Source organism: Taeniopygia guttata, chromosome 3 (assembly GCF_048771995.1).
Source record: "Taeniopygia guttata chromosome 3, bTaeGut7.mat, whole genome shotgun sequence".
Classification (NCBI taxonomy): Eukaryota; Metazoa; Chordata; class Aves; order Passeriformes; family Estrildidae; genus Taeniopygia; species Taeniopygia guttata.
The window spans coordinates 104,821,675-104,842,564 of NC_133027.1; the positions used below are offsets into that span (position 1 = coordinate 104,821,675).

The window sequence follows — 20,890 nt, forward strand, 5'->3', positions numbered from 1 at the left end:
GAATGGACACAGCATTTCTTTCCAGTGCTAAATTAGCAACTGCCTCAAAATTAGCTTCCAAATTAACATCTTTACCTACAAGAGTCAAGAGTTATCATTTACATCCCCCAATTTATTCTTTTATATTTATATAGTTATACCACTCTCACACTAATGTTGTATTTCAACAAATATTAAATCGTTTTTATTTTACTCACCTGCACACTAAGATGAATCCATTTCTTCACAAGAATTCTCCCCAGTGTCATTACTTTTATTGGTGGCTGCAAACCATTTACTGTGCGATAATAAAACATGGTCTCTTTCTCAGAGATTGTGAGTTTGAACACAGTCTTCCCATCAATAGCCTTTTCTATCACACACCTTTGGAAATAACCAAGAAAAACAGCATAAGGTCAGAGGCACACACATATACACATTCTTGCCAAGGTGCTATCCTGTAAAGTGATGCTAACCAGAATGTATTAAAATAAGCATTAAAAATACAGCTCTTGAGAAGATGCTCAGTGACAGTGAAAGTCACAGGATGTGCTAAGTGTAAAAAAACGGCAAAGGTATTTTCTGTCTCAATCTGTGAGGGTTTTGGGTTGTGCTGGGGTTTTGGTTGGTTTTTTTTAGTGTTTTGCTCTGTTTATTGAGTGCTGGCAACCCCAGCCCATTTGGGGGTGAAAGAGAGGTCCAGTTTGCCTCCTCTTTTGAAGCTTCCATGACAGGAACCACAGTGACTGTGCAAGTCTCTGCCATACTTCTCATACAAAGCTGTGCAACTTAGTACATCCCATGGAGGCACTTTAATTGTCCTTAGTCTAACAAGGCAAATGCAATATAACCACAAAAAGCAGTACAAATGACAAGCTTTGTTAATAAGTCTTCCATCTTTCCACCCAGTCTGTGTAGGTAAGGCAGCCCTAACACCAGCTTACCCTACATGCTCCTCTGCAGTGTCTTTTTTTAACCTAAGAAACTAGAGCCAGGCAAGAAGCATACCCAGACACTTATTAGCATTTTTTTCCCCACAAAGAAGTCACATAAATAGCAATTGCAACAATGTCATATAAGGTACAGAGAATACCATCTACAGCAACCTATTTTTCATTTCAAGTTGCTGAAATGTTTTTGGCAATCCAACCACCATGATGTCAAGAGTCCTGAGAAAGCACAGGCTCCATATGTGTAACAACTATGTATTTTATTAAAGCAATCATCAATACAATAAAAAATTATAAACTTCTACCCTTCCCATTTGAGCTGCTTGAAAAAAACAGTTCTCAATATATTGACCCATGAAAAGTCAAATATTTTAACAGTTACACCAGATTAAATTAGTGCACTAGGTCACAAGAGGGAAGCATATAAAATTTGTATGAGATTAGTACTTTCTTACCCATATTTCAGAGAAAAAACAAAAAGAAAACAGAAAACCCTACTGATAAGTGTCTTCATCTACTCGGCATTTATAAAAGAAAACTATCAAAAAGCTGTTCTTTGATACTGTCATTATTTACTAATTCACCTTTAAATCCAAGGAAAAATAAATTCCTCCTGTTACTATTCTAGCCTGCTGCAATGACGCCAATGAAACACCTTGCAAAATGAAGACTTCTGTTTTCCCAACCTTACTAAAACCACATTTCTTAATAAATTGTCCACTGCTCTTTTCAATATTTTGTTTGCTTGTAAACATGCTAGTTTTGTTAGATAATAAATGTGAAGGAAGGCTCAGCTAAGTAGCAAAATATTTAGGAACTGGATTTACCCAGTTCCTGGATAAACAATAATTGGATAATCCAGGGTTTTGTTTATTTTACTTATCTAAAACAAACATCCCCACATTGTTTTTATCCCCAAAGGTGTCATGACTTTAAGAAGGGAAGCGACCTTGATGTACATCACTTTGAAAACTGGAAAGAACAAATGTGAATTGTGACTTACCAATAAAAGGAAAATCAAGAGGGAAAAGAGAAGAGAGGGCAGGAAAAAGAAAAAAAAAAGAAAACATCCAAACTAGTTCTAATATAGGTGAAATAGGAAGAGGCATTACTTCTGACTCTGAGCTTGATTTTCCATTCCAGCCATGATTACAGAGAGAAGCCACTATTCTTTGTGAAGTCTTCAACTTCTGGTAACCTGAAGTCCCATAGAGCCAATACCCGACTACATATATCTCAGTGGGGTTGGATTGGAAAAAAAGCCAATAACATAAATCCACTCAGTCAGCTTTCAAAGAGAAAAATATTCTAGAGAATCTAACATGGCTGCACTGGTGCTGACAACACATTACCTGGAGCAAATGGGAACAACTGCACTGGTTCAAAATCAGATGCCCCTTTTAGTCTAATTCCCAATGTAAAATAGCTGAATGGATAATAATAGTACCACGTCATTTTAGTCCCTTAGCTAAATAATTTTTTTTTTTTAAATCTATGTGCTACCCACTTCACAATCAGGCCATTCCTGCTGATCTTTTTACTTGTCAAAGGTCTCAGCTCACTTCTTGCCTCCATCAATATCTTCTGGGCATCTGAACTTGCTCCAGTTCACACTACATTGATATAAGCTGTCTGTCATGGTTACTTACATATGCAAAGCTCGTACTCATATTTTTATCCTATTCCATTGTGAAGGGCTACTTTCCCACATTGTGCTCATGCTTACATACAGGCTTACTGAAGGCAATTACATTATCTGATGAATAGATGCAGCAAGAGACAAAGCATCAGGCTAGAATGAAACTCTAGGGCAAGAACTCTGCTCACTTACTGCCTAAAGCGAAAGGAAATTTAAAGACTGGAGTACAAATGCCAATGCTTTCTCACTCTTGCCTTCCTTCAATATTTCCAACATGCTTAAAAGCATTCCAACAACTTAAAAGCATGACTACAAATATCTCTACTAAACATCTTTGAAGAACATCAGGACTTCAAATAAATCTGTAACATGACCTGACTCTTCTCTCTGTGTCAAAGTGTATTGTCTCCCAGATTCACATAAGAAAACTTGGTATATGGAACTGATGGAGAAAGTTCTCGGTGTCTCTGCTTATGTACAATTTTTAAAGGGCCTTCAGACTTGTATACTCACACCACTCTCTCATTTCTGCCAGCACAGTAACTTCTTACAAAGATCTTGCTATTCTCTGACATGAGTACATGCCTAACAGAATGCCACAGGATGTAATGGGATATTGTGCAGCAACACTCCTAGCTTCTTTCGTAAGCACACACTCTCACAGACAGACCATATAAAATTCAGCACAAAAATACATTAGTATGGCATGTCCAAAACACAAGGGTCTGCTCTACTTGATGTAAGAGCACTTTGCCAGTAAAAAAAAAAAAAAACAAAAAAAAAACCAAAAAAAAACCACCTTGTTAAACTTTCAATCATTCTACTGGCAAAATAAGCTCGTTCTGGCTGATCTTCCTAATGCTTTGGTGGGAACACAAAGACTTTGTTCTGTGTTCAGTTCTGTGAGGCTCCTCTGCTGTGATAATGGTGTTTAAAAGGTCTCACAAATGGCATGTAACAGGGATAATTCCCCATCAGGGACTGCAAAATGTAGGACATCCAGTAAGTCAAACTTCATCTGCCAGCCTGAAGGACTCACTAAACCAACATAAGAAAAGGGAAAGCATCTTAGTCTGCTGCTAAATTATTTCCCTTTTGTAAGATGCCTTCTGAGTCAAGCTCCAATGGCTATTGATGTGCAACAACTGTTCCACCAGAACTGGAGTTCAGTATTCCTTTTAGGAAAAAAGAAAAATTAACACAGTACTTTCCGTGCCAATGAAATTAAAGCACCTGGACAGTGGCATATCATGCTGAGAACTGGAATAACTCCTGTCCATCGTCAGTTTTCAGGACTGGGCTTTATGATTGTCTTTCCTACATGTTGAATAGCAGCAAATCTCACAAGGCATAAGAATGAAGTGATCTATTACAAAAACTGAATAAAAACATTTAAATTTTAAAGCGATCTATAAAACCCACTGAACAGGAATATGTACACTGTGTAGTTATTAACACAGCAGCAATTGGAAGCTAATCTTTTGCACTAGTCCATGGCTTATCAGTCATCAGTAGAGTCTGGTTTCTTCACAGCACTTAATCATTTGAAACTAAGGACATAACATTTCATTGTTTTAGGTTCCATGCATCAAAGCCTATCCCATTGACAAAAGACTTTCACAGATCTCACTCAACACATCGCTGCAACAGCTTGCTTGGAAATTAGTAGGATGCTTGTGCTTCAAGTTAGGCACGTGCTCTGCTGAAGGAGACTCTGATGAGCCCACATGTGTGTGAACAGGAATTCATGGCATGGGAACACACCAGAAATGGACTCTCTGACATTCAAGATTCAGCCATTATATAGAAAACCATATCCAAAGTTCCAGAGATGCCTTTACACATACCACCAGCTGAAATTATTAAACTTCAGCTCAGAAGCCCCTTTTGCTCTGCAGATATCATTTATTTCCACTCTATAACCACAAATTCTACAGTTAGGTCAAGTTTCTTAAGGTAATTATCACTGCATAAAACATACTATAATTTTACATTATGATTTGAAATATTTATATTTTTTCTGATGACTTTGCTACCCTTAAACAAGTGACTATTTCACATCAGCATGCCAAATAAGTATCAAAAATGCCTCAAGATCATTAGCTATATTCTAAGAATAATTTATGAATACAAGTATAAAATCATATGTGGCATGTTGTCCAAAGGAACAAACTATACTCTTTGTGCTTTCTGTTAAAGGAAGGTAAGAAAGAGTAGGAGGCTCCGCATTTTGTGATAGATGACAGAACTTTTTTTGCAGGATCTGGGATGCATTTTTCAAAAAGCAGGTTTTTCATTATAGTAAGGCCCAGTCAAGCTGAAAGGTCACTTCTAACATCAGTATTTCTGAAAATGCAACATGTTAGGCAAACAGGAGAGGGAATACGTTTAGCCACCTCTATTTTGTGAGCACCTAGTGAAATTTCACTTGCAGTTTAAATAGTGGAATCATTTGTTAAAGCAGCAACACAGACTACCAGTCAGGCAACATTCCCCAGATCTTCCAGGAATACTATGACCTCTTTTCTATATGTCCAAAACATATTTTGGTGGCTTTCTGTATTTGTTTTTAAGACAAATTTGTGTTGGAGAAGTCTTAACGTGTTGGATAAATTTTTTTCCATCCTGAAAGCAGCAACAGCACAACCCTGTGAGAATGTCATTTTCTAGCAGCTTTTAGAAGGAATGTGAATTGGAAATACAAATTTCTCTTTTCAAAAAAAGCCATGCACATTATGTATGAATAGCTCCAAACACTGAAAGCCATTTGACTATCATCTGAGTCAATGCCACTGAAACTGAAGCTGCTTGTCTTGACATCTGGGAAGACCCCAACCTAAATACAGCTCTATAAACGTCACAGTTTCCCACCAAAGTTTTAAAAGTTTAAAGAGCTTGCTAATAATGACTGTGACTACAATGATCAATTTTTTTAAGAGCACCAGGAAAGTAAACACCTTCAATACTACTTACATTACACCTTCTTGCTCAGGTTTCAACCATACAGTTAACGTAAATGAAGCTCCAAGCCTTGGAAGACGGGGAGTAGAGAAGCAATCCTTGTGATTATGAAAAATAAAACTGGAAGCATTACTGGAGGACCCTGGATGCAAGTCCCTCTTGTCCTCTGTGATACAGGTACCAAGGCCTTCTGAAAGAAGCAGTTTGTAGGACGAAGGTGATGACCTATATGGACATTCCTGAACACAAAACTTCTGAGTGCAGGATATAATACTTTCAATAGCTACTGAGCTATGACAAAAAGTACTTCGGTCTGGCAGCCCACAAGTGGCTTGAGTTGGCACGATTGACACATTCTTGAAAGCTCCCACATTTTCAAGCCTAGGGAAATGTCCCTGAGAGCTGACCAACACAAAGGAGTCATAATAAGTTAAGATTAATGTTTCAATAGCATGAAACAAGAAACGACATCTCAAGGAAAGAGCCCGGCAATTCATGTTTACAAAAAAGCTCCTCCTGATTAAAGCAAACGTAAATAAATAATGATGTCCATGTCGGTAGCAATGTCCTCAGGTGCTGTGCTTTAAGAGTTTATGTAGCGTTTCATCCTCAAAACACCCATGCAAGGACTCAGTCACAAGGGACATCTACGTCTTCTGGCCAGCGAAACACACGTGGGTGACAGCTGAGATCTGCAAACCACAGAAAACAGACACAGTCCGTAGAAGGAACCTGCTTTTTTTGCACCAGAGGTGATGCCCGGTTAGGGATTTCAAGAGTTTGAATTCTTCATCCGGATTCCAGCCAGCAGGCCCACTGGCTAGGACTGAGACATTGCCGGCTAGGACGGAGACATTTCTCCGAGCCGAGGCCACGGGATTAGGCCGGCTCGAGGGCGCGCAGTTTATCCCGGATCTGCCGCGTCACCTGGCTTTGTGTGTCACATTAAAGAATACGGGACACGGCAGCCAACCGGGACATGCAACTTGGGCCTCTGAAAGTCTCTGTGCTGAGGGTTTCGGGCGAGTTGGACCTCACGCCTACGGCCCCCCGGCGCTCACCTCAGCCTGGCACCGCTCCCTGCCATCAGCAGCTGCCATCCCCACCGCGCTGTTCCCGAGGGACACCCCCGCTCCCCGGGGAGCCGGCAGCGCTGCTCCTACCGTCCCCTCGTGCCTTACCCCGCCGCCCACCTCACGCCGGCTGCTCCTCTCAGCGCTCGGCAAAGCTGATTAAAACCACGTTCCCCATCTGTCCCGTGTGGAGCTTTTTCTAACAGCCGGGACAGCGGTGGCAGGGCTGCTCTAGCGCTGCCGCCCGGCCGGGAGCAGCCAGCGGGGCCAGCGGAGCCCGGCGCTCCCCGCGGCGACGCCGCCGTCGCCCGGCAACGCCGCGGCCTTCCCCGCCCCGGGCCCGCCGGCGTTAAAGCGGCAGCGCCGCGCCCGGGCCGGAGGGAGCGGAGCGCCGGGACACAGAGCCGGGACAGCGCCGTGACAGCGCCGGGACACGCCACAGCACCGGGCCCGCTTTCCACAGGCACACTGTGCAGCGGAGCAGCATCCTCGGCGCGTTTCTCCCACATCCCGTTTCTCCCTTTGGCAGCGCACTGCGCGCCGGGCACAAACAAGCTGCGAAGGTGCCGTCGGTGAGCTGAGCATGAGCTGCAGCGGGTTGTTTACGCGTGTTTCTGGATAGAGAAGCACTAATTAATACGTCCCCTGAGGATATAGGAAGCATCTATCAATTTTATCTGTACTCTGGAAGTTGCATGAGCTGTAACCTGGCTGGTATATTTCCCTACAGTTTTGTTGCTGTTGCCTCCAGTAACTTGTCACCTTAGCATATTTGGACTTTTACTGGCTACGTAGTGACAAAATTCTTTGGCAACATACACAACTGCTAAGAAATCATCCTCTGTCATAACTATTAATGCATTTTAACAAGCCCTTCATCCCATATCAAACAAAGTTCCTTGACCATTCCTGGAACATCTCTTCTTTAATACAGATCTTTTTCCTAGGGTCATAAAAGATAAATAGTAATTCCTGCTGAAATGTTATCAGTCATTTTGTGGTGTTTTCATGTTCTGGTAGTCATTCAGCATCGTAGCTCTGTTGTCAGAATTACATGCCCTAAAGTATACAAATGTAAAGAACTTTGTTTACCACGAGAAGGGCTAGAGGGAAAACTCTTGTCTGAGGCACAGTGCAAGAGTTCAGCCCATAAAGCATCTCTAGATAAATACAGTCACACCATGTGCTACCACAGTACCCTCGACAGTGCGACGGACAGAGCTTTTGCACATTAAGAGCAAACTAGGTCTTAGAGAACAGAGAAAATAGGGTAATAAAATCCTAGATATTAGGTACCATCTCAGGACATCAAAAAATGGGAACAGCTATGAGCATGGAACATGCACCTGGCAAAGGTAGGAGCTTACCAAGCAATCAAAGACACCAGACCAGCTTGTATGTATTTCTTGGCGTTTGTGAAATATTAATCAAGAAATACATAAATAGGTAAAATCAAGTTTTGCTTGCTCCCCTGCCTTTCTAGCATCCAGCAAGCTTGCTCCAAGAATCCTTGCAGGTGTAACAGACGTCTGAAAGGAAAATCAGGATACCTTCACCACAAAATGCACTTTCTGTTATATTCTGCCAATCCTTGACAGCCTCACCACCTCCTGGACAGGCTGTAGCATCTTTCAATAGTGCTCAGTTTGGGAAAGTGGCCCTGACTCATATTCCACCCCCTATTCCTCAAAATAACAAGCAGAAATGGCAATTTTTCCCTTTGCATATTTCATCCAAATCCACAAGACAGCAGTACAAACCTTGCAAAACCACACTGCAGGCCAACAATTTCCCAGGTTGAGGATCACTACATTGTTGTTCATCAGGAGTATAATCAACAAACTACCTGCAGGAGGTTAAATGATGAGAAAGAATCCAAAGGCCTTTGCAACCAAGAACAGGCATGCAGTGTAAACTGTACCAAAACAAAAAAAAAAAAAAAAACTGAGAGTGATTTTGCAGGAAATACAGACCCTATTCACAGGAGAGTTTTGAAGGCTGTTCAACATACATTTATGAAAACAAAGACTCCTACCAGGCAAAAGAAAAAAAAAAAAAAAAAGTATGCTTTTATTAATGACACAATGAATTCTCATGAAAGAGACATGATGCCCGTTTAACAGAATTAGAATTTTGGAACAAGGAAAGTTACATAATTTGAATGCTTCAAGCTTTTAGTTACAATTGTTCATTTCAGCAGGAAGGAAAGCTTTCATTAGTCCCTGGGGTGCCTTAAGCAACCCCAATGTCATTGGAGAATCTGACCTGCACCAGAAAGTTGTGACATAACTGGCCTCCTGCTCCTAATGATTCAACATCCTATCCATGGCAGATAGCATTATCCAAAAAAAACCCTTTCCACAGCAGTTGTTTTCTTAATCCACTGATAGCAGAGAGTCTCAGGACACACAGAGGCTCTAGGAGGTCAGGGCAGGTTGCTGAGGAAAAGAAACCATAGCACACAGCCTGGTTTGTTATACAGCAGCCTGTGCTTTGACTAGAAAATTTGAAGACCACATGTCTAAACATTTGAATGCTCTGAAACAAACTTTTATATGAGAAATCATCTTCCTAAAATCAAATATAACCCTTCAAATGTACCTATTTGTATATGCTCAGTGGAACATCTTATTGAAGATGGTAAAACCACAGGGGCTAATTGAGTTTGCATAAAAGGCAAGCTTAACACGACCATTGCCAAATTTCAGTTTGTTTGACTTTGTAACAATGATCCTCTGGTAGGATGCAAAAGTAAGAGAACAAAGGGAATACAGCATTACGCTTGCTCAAAACTACAGTTGTGCAAAGCTGGTGTGCACAAACAATGAAAAATTGCAGGTGTGTGTTTTATACATACACAAGGCAATGACAATTTACAATTTAAAATAATTTCCTAGAATAATAATTCTTGGGATGACTGAGGTAGAATTTCAGGTAAATATTTCTCTCCAAAACACCATGGGTGTTCTGCACCTTAACAATTGCTTTTAAATATTTTCACTAGTGGTGGGAAAAGTCTCGACACCTAGTTTATTCATCAATTTAGCCTTGTCTTCTGTTCACAAAGAGTTCTGAAAAAATGCAGAATTTTGCAGTGTATGGTAAGCTTGATTTTGTATCATGTTCTGCTACCCCCTTAAAGCCAATATTAGCTCCAATTTGTGCAGCGCTGACTAGTTGAATGCTGCAATTTTTGCTATAGTCTGAAGTGACCTATGTAAACTAGCCCACACAGCATGACTTTCAAAGATTAGGCTCAAGTGTACCATTCAAGATTCACTTTCAGTGCATATTCATAACGACTTGCTTTTACGAGTGCTTTTTCCCGTAAAACTCCACCATTTGAATATTTGCAGGAAATTAACATAAAAGATCCATTTGCATTGCCGAGTCAATATGTATATTTCAAATTCCACTGTCTAGCAAATTTTTTTTTTCCAATATTTTGCAAGCAGTAATAAAACTACAATGCAAGTACATTTTAATAGCTGGAGGGGAGTTGATCATGACTACCCAGAAATAATTAACAACTTATGTTTTAAAGGGGAGGAAATTCTGTATAAGCCAGCAAAATAAATATTGGAGTAAAATTTTGTGAAAGCGGCAAGTATTTTATAGAGCTGTTAAGAGCCTTTTAACAGCTTTAGAAGTACAGTACATCACACCACTTATTTTAGCACCAAAAACTTTCTAGAAAGGCAGAAACAAAAGACTCTTTTAGGCAACAAGCTTTACAGGCTTCCTTCACATGAAAATACTGCACCACAGTGTACATCTCCCCATAGTAAATCCAGAGAAAGGAAACCTCTGCAAGGATTTATTTTCACAGAGTTCCTTTTCAATGGCCATCATAGGCTGTAATAATGACCTGTCCAAGCAGGAAAGGCCATCCCATACAGCTGGAGCACTTGGGCTCTGGTAATTGACATTTTCTCTCCTCACAACATCTGTTATTTCTTCTACACTTCCTCACACCTCAAGCCCTCATATGCTTTCCTGGCAGTTACCAGCATAGGACATGTCCAAATAACAATTTCTTTTTTATTAGCCCATTCTTAAAAATAAAACCCACATAACAAACAAACTCCCCTCTTTCTTCAATCTATCCTCTGGCCTCCAGCCCTTTAGCTATATTATCTGTACCTAATTAATCAGTTCTTTGTTTTCGTTATCAACACCTTCTGCAGAGTCTCAATCAAATCCTTGCCTCTACTCTTCATTTTCCTTTAGACCTTCTGTTATACTCCCCTATTTTGTGGGTGCTAGGAGGAGCAGTCAGCAATCAAAATTTCTGTGAAGAGACTTACACCTGAGATATTGCAGACACATTCACCAAAGGTAGCATTTATTCTAAATATCCTTCCCTTATTTTCAAAGATGTCCTGTGCTTTGTAAAAAATTCAATGAACAAACAAAACAAAACAAAAACACAGAAAATCAAAACCAAACCAAAAATCCCCAAACAGAACAAAGACCCCAAATCTCCTTCAGATGTTGGAAAGTTAAATTAGTATTTGTCCAAATATCAAACAATTAGGCAATTTTCTGAAGACAGATGAGTCTAACTTTCAATTGAAGGCTGAATCATAAAACATGAGCTTAATCATTTCCTTCTATAAATATTCAAGTTCTGGGTTTTTTTTCCCTTGAAAATTTCTGTTTCACAATTCTCAAAATGTCTATCTTTGTAATATCATTTTGTCAAAATCCCTGCAATTATGTCCTTCTCCTTCAGCTTCTAAATTCACATCTATTTCAGAGTCCCTCTTGTTGCTTCTTGAAAATCACTACAGCAAATTAAGTCATATTTATCATTCCCAAGAACATGCTCCTTCCCCAAACATCTCCTCCTATTTGCTCCTGTAAGGATCTGATCACTTTCTATTCAGACTACATCTTCAACAAGCATAGGTCCCTCAATCTTTTATCATCCTTTGCCCTCAGAATACTTATTTCCCACCCATTTCTTCTGCTTTTCAATATATCACTCTCCTTCATAGCGCAGACAGCTCATAAATACTCTGACCTTTAGTTTTCCCTCTCTCTTCTTACTCACTTTCCCTTTCCTCTGAAAGCTTCCACCTGAACTTACCTCAGTCCAAATTTCTCCAAAGTTTGTGGTAAATCCTTTTTCTTCCCACAGGTTCACTTTCTTCTATATGTCATGAGGGAGAGACCTGAAGGAAGCACTCCAGAGCCATAAACTGGTTATTGCTCTGCTTTGCTTAGCTCCTGGGTGAGAAGACCCAGGAATGATGAACCAAGAGCTTCATCATCTCTGGAGCAGAATCACAGTTCCCTCCTTTCCTCTACACCAAAGACACACTGAAGGTCTCCCCATGCCAGGATGAGCAATTAAGCCCTTTCCTGCTTCACCAATGAGATCCTTGATGAGCAGCAACACAGGGGAGGAGCTGCTGCTGTCTCCCCATCTGCTTAAACAAGTTGAGTGTAGGCCTGTTTTCTTCCCTTCCTCCCACCCCTTTTCAGCTCCCTTGTGCCATCGCAGTGTAGATTGCCCTCTCAAGGAACAGCTCTTCAAATAATTTCCAGCCACCAGGACTCATATTTACGCTCTCATGCCTAGAAGGACATGCCTCCGTGCAGCTGAAATCAGGTCCTCTCTCCACTTTGGACTGATACAGAGCAAGAACTGTTCCATCCCCACTGTTTCACTCCAAAGTTTCCCCTGCTGTATTATGTGCCATCCTTCAAAGGCATGCAGTGCCTGTAGAAGCCTCATCCTTTTCTTTAAAGTACTGATTCCTCTGCTCCTGGCCCCTTCTTCTTCCAAGAATATTTTTAAAACTGTGTTACATTCAAAAAGACAGAGGTTTCCCCAGAACCACTGAGTTGAGTTTGTTAAACTTCTGCCTGTGTAAGATATTAACATTAGGGTGGTGAATCCCCTAACTTTGAGATGTTCATTGTTCCGAGTTATCTTTAACAAGTCCATCTCCTGTAATTGCATGCACATGTTTGCTTTAAGATATTTTGTGCACCTTATTGTATATCATAAATACTGAGGAGCATTGGTATGTATTGTTGTGGGATTTCATAGGTTTTTAGAATTGCAGGATAAGTATAGTCTAGGTAAAAAAAATAAAAAAGACAAAACAATAAAATTCAGATGTTACGTTAAGGGAACCTATTCAAAGAAGAAACAAAGCAGTCAGAAAATCCAAGTTCTAATCAGAGCTAAGAAACGAGTAACGACATATCTGTATCTTAGTTTCCTTACCTACAGATTGAGAAGGTTGATGCTCAATTTAGTGAAGTACCATGACATGTGCAGAAAGGAGCAAATTGCCAAAGAATTATCAAGTGCAGTAAAATTTCTGAGTTTAACTGTCAAATGTCAAAACCAAGCCTTTTTTCTGAAGTTCAAGAAACTGCTTAACTTAGCAGTAAATCTAGTTTCAGCTGTGAACAAAAAGGTCTACTATTAAAAGCCAAAAATTGGGAGTATAATATGATGACCAAATGCTTCAACGGACCGGCCCTCTGAAATGTTAGAGGGCGGTCAGTATTTAATATCCCATGGCAAAAGAAAATTGATAGTAGGACCCCGCATTTTATAAGTCTTCTATATGAGCAACTAAAATAGAAATTGGATTAATAGCATGAAAATACACACTAATAGTTGCAGCAAGGAATTATGGATTTACATCTTTGCTGGTGAAGATGCTCCAAAGGGTAAGACTAGAAATTCCTTTGAAGCACAGGGTAGCAGAGAAGTCTCCCACGGTAAGAAAAGTGACTACATAAGAAACAGACTTTTTGTTTTTGTCCACAAAACTGCCAGTGGAGCAGCTCTGTGAGGAAAGGTTGATTTAACTGCATTCTAGTTGAATAAGGGTGGATGCCGAAGGTTTGATAAGCAATGCCAGTGGGAGACAAGGACACAGCATAGGAAGCAGGTCAGGATAATCAGAGGGAAAGGGTGCTGGTAGAGGATGCAGCAGAATGAATCTATGAGCTGACTGCTGCCCAAATGGGCAGTCCCACTCCGCCCAGAGGATTTAGCAGATTGAATCCACTCACCAAGGAGTCAAGCGAGTGCCAAAATTGGGTACAATTGGCAGGAACAAGATCATCCATTCTACGTGTGGCAAGCTTCTCAATGGTCTCAGTTTGCTTTGAAGAAACATATCCCAAGTTGTGTATTTATCTGATCTTTAAAGTCTCCTTCTAAGGCCAGGGCTCATGGCAGTTTTTGAACCACTTATATAGAGTAAGGCTGACTTTCTAGGCTATCATGCTTGCTGGTGTCTTTCTCCTTCCCAGAAACTTTAGAGGGGAAGAGACCCAGAGAATTCAGAAACTACTAGCAAAGGCAAAGTAAGATACCTAAATTAGTTATACTGTTGATAGAAAAGGAGGCAGAATTCAGCCATGATACATCCTCTTTGGCTGTAGTCAGTCCATCTGTAATTACACATATTTCCTTGACAAGGCACAGGACCTGATGACCAGGATCTTAACAGCTACATCAGAAAATAGACCAAAAGGGACAGAATGTGTGTGTAAGATAAATAGGATATCATTAAATAGACAAAACCATAGGAAAATGTGTTCCATTTGTTTTGTGAGAGGCAGAACTACTTTGCACCATTACTATTGCATTTTCATGACCCTCCTAATGAATATACTCAAATGTCAGTGCAATTTTCATCAGGAGTATGCAAAAAATGCAAGCAATTTGGTACAGACATAGTCCAATTGTAAAATCTCTGAGGATACGTAAATCCTAATATCCCAGCTCTCCTAAGGGAAGGGAAACAAACTGTATGTGCACCAATATGCTTCTACTGATACAGCTGAAGACTGGAGAATGTAGCTTTATCAATATTGCCACAACAATGAAGCCTGTGCATATAGAGAAGGTTCAAATGTAGCAGACAATGATCCCCTTGCACATAATTTATTTTAAGTATGATATAGGTATATATTTTTAATCAAGGTAATTTGCTTAATACATAATTTTATAAATCTCATAATTAAGAGGGTTGGGATTTTTTGGGTTGGCTTTTTTTTTCTTTTTTTTTTTTTTTCTTGCAGAGCTGGTCTTAGAGCAATGAAAAACTATCAGGCTCAAGTGAGGGGTGCTAAATAGCTGGGGGTCCTTATAGCCTCAGCCACACATCCACAGGCTTAGACAGGGTTTGGACAGAGAAGTCTCATTCCATTAGGATACTCTGCAGAGGAGAGTGACAGCTGCATTCACAGGAAAAGCCTCAAGACCAATGAGGACACATGACTTGGCTTGGGCCCAGGCAACACTGTTGAGGTTTAAATCCTCTCATTCAAGGACACCTTGACAAAAATCACACAAACATCTGTATTTATGCCTTCCGAGCGTTTGGATGTTTGGGATAGAGATAAGTATTTACTGATTCATCCACACACTTGATGTTAATTTTTAATACAAATTTTACCAGGTAATACTAAAGATACCAACATATCAGCATAACATGAGGATAACAGTGTAAATGAGAAAGAGGGCTCATATTACAGTCCAGTTTTCAGGGCCAAGATGACTATTAATGAAACACTTTATTTACATATTTTAAAGGTGCAATTTACTTCCCAGTCTTTAAAATAGATTCCAGAAGTTCTTTGCATACACACTGCTTTTTTTGAAATTAATTTCAAAAATAAATGCAATTATTTTTAATTAATCTTTACAAATTATTAATGAAGTGGTTGTTTACAAAAAAAACCAAACAAAAAACCAAACCCTGAAACATTTTACTTAAGCTTTTTTGAAACTTACTCAAAATTCACTCAGTTATATAAATCCCTGATATGTAATTCATGGTTTGTTTTCTAAGCATTTCACTGTACATCACTGTACATTTTGACACTTCTTATCTACATTAAAATCTTCCAACAGTTGAAATTCCACTCAGTCTTAGAATTATTTAATTTTTAACTTCTTTCTCTAGTTACCTCCGTAGTAATCTAGTGCTTGCCATCAAAATTTGTTGCCAGCTTTTAATTGTTTTGTACCACTTGGGGTCTATGCACCATTTCCTAATTTGATTTTACTTTAAATCAGGGTGTAAAGCAAACTGAAGTTATTTTATTATTTCTCCTTTTTTCTTGTTTTTGTTTTTGTTTTTTTTTTAAAGAACAAACATATTTTGGAACGAAAAAAATATCAATATTTAGTCATATTAGTAGAAGTACTGGAAACTGCTGTAGTATTTCTGTGGCCCAGCAAACCTGAGATTTTACTAGCATCATGGGCAGAACATCAGATTGCACTTCCAGTGGTGCTTGGCCTCCATGGGACGGGCTAAGGTCACCCTCTTTGTGGTTATGGCAAGTGCCCTCTGAAATCACATTTCTCCACCATGAATTTTGCCCTTAACCCACTGCAGAGGATGAAGGAGATATCCTGTATATATGTGATAGTTTAGCATATTAAAGGAAAGTTCATGGTTCAGATCCATCCTTCTCAATTTATATACACTATAAGGCATTTTTTGCCTAGGTATTAGTAAAAACAAAATTTGACACAAACAATTCTGTCATTTTTTTTGTTTCCTCTCCACAATTCAATATTACAGAACTATCTCCCATCTTTCAGCCTCATGTGAATAGCCTGACTGAAATCTGCAAGAAAATTTAATCAGAAGGGCTGGGGAGTATAAATCTGTAAGTATCTGTAGGGGAAGAGCTCTGAAGCAATTTTCATTTGGAAGTCATGATCCAGGAAGACTTGGCTAAACTCTGAGCAGTCTTACAACAGAAATGGACTGGAAAACCCTGAAGCAAATTCAAGCCTTTGAGGGGTTTGGAGGTAGCCCAGGGTGTTGGCTCAGGACCTCCAGCATGACTCAGGTTACCCAGCTTAAGATAGCTAAGGTTACCCAGCTTAAGATTTGTTTCTCTGTATTGTTTTACCATTTCAACTGCTGAACTGAAATGTTCAGTGTCAAAGTAAAATCCTGTGTCTAACTGGGAGATGAATTTTTTCTCTTTTGACAGTTTCTCAAATTAGCGTGACTCAGCTCCTGGTCAAATGACAGATGACAAAAGCCAGAGTCAAGATACAGAATTCTTTCCACCTACGGTGTGCTGACATATAGAAGATAGTGTCCCTCTTAGGATATTTTAGATGGTTCTTCTCTACCTTTCTTCTAAGTAATTTTTGTGATGCTTTACCCTATGCAAGAATCATACTCACTTTGTGGAACTTTACTTCCAGGAATATGTTAACCACAAATAAGTCCAGAAATTAACAAGATGAAGAAAACAGACATCTGCAATTTGAAACTTATTTCTGTCCTGTAATGTGAAAGTGGAGCTTGCTTCCATAAAGCTGATTCATAATCTTTCCTGAGCATCAGTTTAAAGAAAGGATAACTACAACTGAGCTGGGATGAAAGCATTGTCACACACATCTTCTTCCAGGAGGCTTGGTCTCCTCCACTTTCCAGTGCTCTTTCCTATTCAAATGGGATGAAAACTGCTTGTAGGCAAATAGAATAAAAAAGAAGCTGACAAGATACAGTGTCTTCCCTTCCCCCTGCTCCATACCCCAACTCCAAGTCTTTTTATTTTGAGCATTTTCTGTAAAGGCTGAGTGTAGAAAGTGCCTGCTAGTCTTCAGCGTTCGTGACCAATCTGTCAGTCTCTTGTAATCAAGAGCTGGGATCCTTCTCCCTGCCACGTAAAGCTCCTGAGGGTGGATCCACTGATACATCAGGGAAGCCTGAACTAAAGCACCAACAGCAGCACAAAAGAAGAGAACTGAAATAGCACAAGGAGCAGGGACTTGAGGGTGTTTGTTTCGCATGAAGCCATGAAGCCAAATACCCCTGGCTATAAAAAGCATATGCAAAACACTCCTGGTCTGATAAACAGGACATGTTTTTACAAATTTAAATGAAACACTGAGCATCACTGAAACCATCTGAAACCTGTTTGGTATGCTGGCCCACAGTAGCAGCTGGACAGCCAGTGACAGGGAACTTGAAAGATGCTGAAAGGCTTCCTTTTGAAGCTGTCAGACTTAACATCAGCTTTTTATTATAGAAACTCCTCCCCCTCCTGCCCCCCACACCACAGAAATACTGAGTGCTTATTTGACTGTATTGCAGATGAAAATAGAAATAAAATATCCATGGGCAGGTTGCCAACATACTTTAGCCTGGATGTGGAGTACTGATCTCTATAAAAGCAACTCAGTCCATGGGGTCTTAGCAGTTTACTTCTCTCTAAAAAGCCAACAAGTTCTGTGACAAAGAACTCTGTTTAGTGGAACTGTTTTATTTGGACACTTACACTGTCTCCTCACATATCCTGAGTCGAATTTACCTTCATAGAAGCACCACACAATGATAACTTCCTCATCACCAAATCAAACTGGATCAAGTTGACAAGAAATTAAATACTTCCATTATCTAATACTATATTCCCAAAATATACACATAAGACAGAAGTAATACTTCATACATTAATTTTTCATTTTGCTTCAAAGATTAAGCAAAAGATTGACAGTATTTACCAGTACCCAAATTGTTCAGGAGAGAATGTTAAGAACTGTGAAATAAGCTTCAGCTAAGCGATTGCAGGTAGAATAAGGTTATAAGAGTTTTAACTACACGATGAATAGGTTTTTATGCCTTTTGTACTGAGTGCAGATAGTGAGGCTTTTCTAAGGAATAATTTGGTTTGCCTAAATTAGGTTCCTTTAGAGAATAGTTCAGAGGAAGAGCAAGAGCCAAGACACTCCTTCAGGTGCTGATTGACTCCCTAAGATTCATATCTTGACTTCCTCAGATGAAAAGTCATATGCCAGAGATACATCTTATTTCTGTCTCAGAAGTATTCTCAAACTTTATGGATGCATGTGATTCCCAGGATCTCTAAATCAACTACAACTGCAGTGCATCTCACATTTAAATGTTTACTACTGTAATGAATATTAAATAATTTTCAAACAACTATCCCAGAATAAAATAGCAAACATTTATGCCAATCTCAGGCTACACTGAAGTGATACTTAGCTACACTTAACATTTTGGTTCCATAGCTGAGTAATTTAAGTAATTTTTTAAACAAGTTGTTCATATTAATAATTTGAAGAAAATTATTTTGACTAGTTCCAGGCCAGCTCTTCAACTGGCATGAGGACACAGTGCTACAGTTGTCACCACATCATACAAACCCTAGCACTTGGCTTTGAAGACTCCTACTGACTCAGATCACTGCTGAAGATGTAGCCCACAATTTAAAATTCACTGAAAAACATTTAAGCCCTCAAACTTAATATTTGCTTGTGTTCATGCCATAAAGCTCAATGACTATAATAGTCATAGAAAATTAACACTGAAGAGGCACAGATTAATTCAGAATGAATTTGTTTTAAACATGGATGAAGACAATTCATTTGCCTGATTGCCTACAGAAATGAAGTTTTGGATGATGAAATTGAGACCAGCTGTTGAGAGAATAGGAAACTAAGAAACCTGGGGAATAAAAGGGAAGGCAGAAGTCAGCATTGAGGAGAAAACTGTCCAATTTCTATAGGAAGAAAGTCAAGATAGCAGACAATGTGGAGGTGAGCTAAGACAGTAATTCTTACAAAGAACTGGAAATTTACTTAAAAGAAAATTTCAGGATAAAAAGCATGAATTTTTTTTTTTTTTTAATTAGGCTGTGCTCCTGCTTTGTAGTTACTTGGGAACTTTTCAAATAGACTACCGTGGTAAAATTTATGTTTTTCTGCCACAGTTTTAAATTTTCTGCTACCGTGTCACTAGTCACTAGTCTGTCATAATGAGGCTGAGCTTCAGCATCCAGCCTAGGAAGGTGTCATTTGCATTAGGCTGGTCACATCATCTTTTCTGTTCTAGGACTCTACCACACTTGGATGGGTTCAGATTTCTGTCAGCACCTTAGAAACTGGAGTTAACTGGCCAGCTACCTGTGACGAGAGGGACTGGCTGAGGAACTCGGCTTTCCTTTTGCAGTCTGCATTTACACAAACCCCATCAAATAAGCTGTGGCTGTTACAAGCTTCTAATTAGGCCTCTCTAAAAACAAGGTCATAGACATTTGAAAGGAGAAAAAAGGTTGGCAAAAAAAAAAAAAAAAAGTAGCAGCCTGAACTACTGGAGCTTTGCTCTCAAAACCACTCAAATCCCACAGGGCTCTTAGAAGGGAGGGAGATGCAAAGTGCACTCTGCCTTAGGGTGGCCTTAAGGTCTGTTTTCCCCAAACCAGGAATCCTGCAAGGATCCAGAGTTGTGAGATAGGTGCTGAAGTCAATTACATTTTAGTGAACAGAGTTTTGAAGGAATACTCTTCCCTTAATGTATTCTGGCATCATGAAGCAATTGCTTTACACTCTGACAGTCTCATATCACAAACAATTTGGCTGCAATTAAATGAGAAAACACTCAATACTTTTTTTTCCAAGGGAACATGAGAAAGCCTGACAAACAGTCCCTTAAATCCTTAACAATGACTTAAGGAATAAAATAACAAAATGAAACTATGTGGAGGTTAATGCAGATACCAGATGGGAGACTTAGAGGAATGTCTGCAGTTAGCAGCACGAGGAAATCTGAAGGCCAATATGTGCAGACATTATGGCAGATAAGGTAGTGGAAGGTAATCCTCACAATGAGATAATATAGCTTTTTCATATAATTATGATATTTGAAAAATGTAGTAACTTCATTTGAAATATCGACATCTAGTCAGCATAAGCTATAACATTAATAGGCTGAGTAAAGAGAATAAATAGTTTTATCCTATTTAATCATAAATTTGGCTTAATGACCTTTATCTGATTATATGAGCAGCCCAAGCAACAATATTAAATAAATAAATAGAATATTAAAAGATTGTTAGCAGATAAGCTGCTTGGAAATTTCCAGATTAAATGTATTTGGGGGACGGAGCTCTGTCATTTACCAGTATATACATTTTCAAAATTAAGATGACTGCACAGGTGCTCCAGCTGAGCTTCAAGTCTGTTGCTGTCCCTGCCCATTGCTGTGAAAAACCTCTCCTTGGCACCCTAGTGGGAACCAAGCAATTTTTCAGGAGAGATGCTGGTTTGCCAAAAGAAAAAAAAAAAAAAAAAAAAAAAAAAAAAAAAAAGCAGCAAGCAAGAAAAGACAGCCTCACAAATAAAAAGCATTCTCTTTCTGTTACACACAAATAATAACTATTATAGTTTTCTAATGTGATTGACCTAAAGAATTAATAAAAGTGTAAAATCTAGGTTGCACTCTTAAGTTTGCATTACGCACAGAAAATAAACT

General features: G+C 39.3%; 1 protein-coding gene across 5 annotated transcripts in view; it reads right to left on the reverse strand.

Moving 5' to 3' along the window:
* Positions 1 to 7,005, reverse strand: part of USH2A (usherin) — a 373,664-nt gene extending 366,659 nt beyond the window's left edge. For 2 of the 5 annotated variants that reach the window (XM_072927553.1, XM_030269121.4), the window contains exons 1-3: positions 6,711 to 7,004; positions 5,542 to 6,221; positions 198 to 363 (exon numbers count right to left, since the gene is read on the reverse strand). In XM_072927553.1, coding sequence (XP_072783654.1) covers positions 198 to 363; positions 5,542 to 6,026 — 651 coding nt within the window. In that variant the 5' untranslated portion in view covers positions 6,027 to 6,221; positions 6,711 to 7,004. Of the gene's footprint in view, positions 1 to 197; positions 364 to 5,541; positions 6,222 to 6,710 lie in introns of those variants that run through there. The other 3 variants (XM_030269120.4, XM_072927554.1, XM_072927555.1) reach the window with 3 other exon arrangements.
* Positions 7,006 to 20,890: the final 13,885 nt, after the last annotated feature.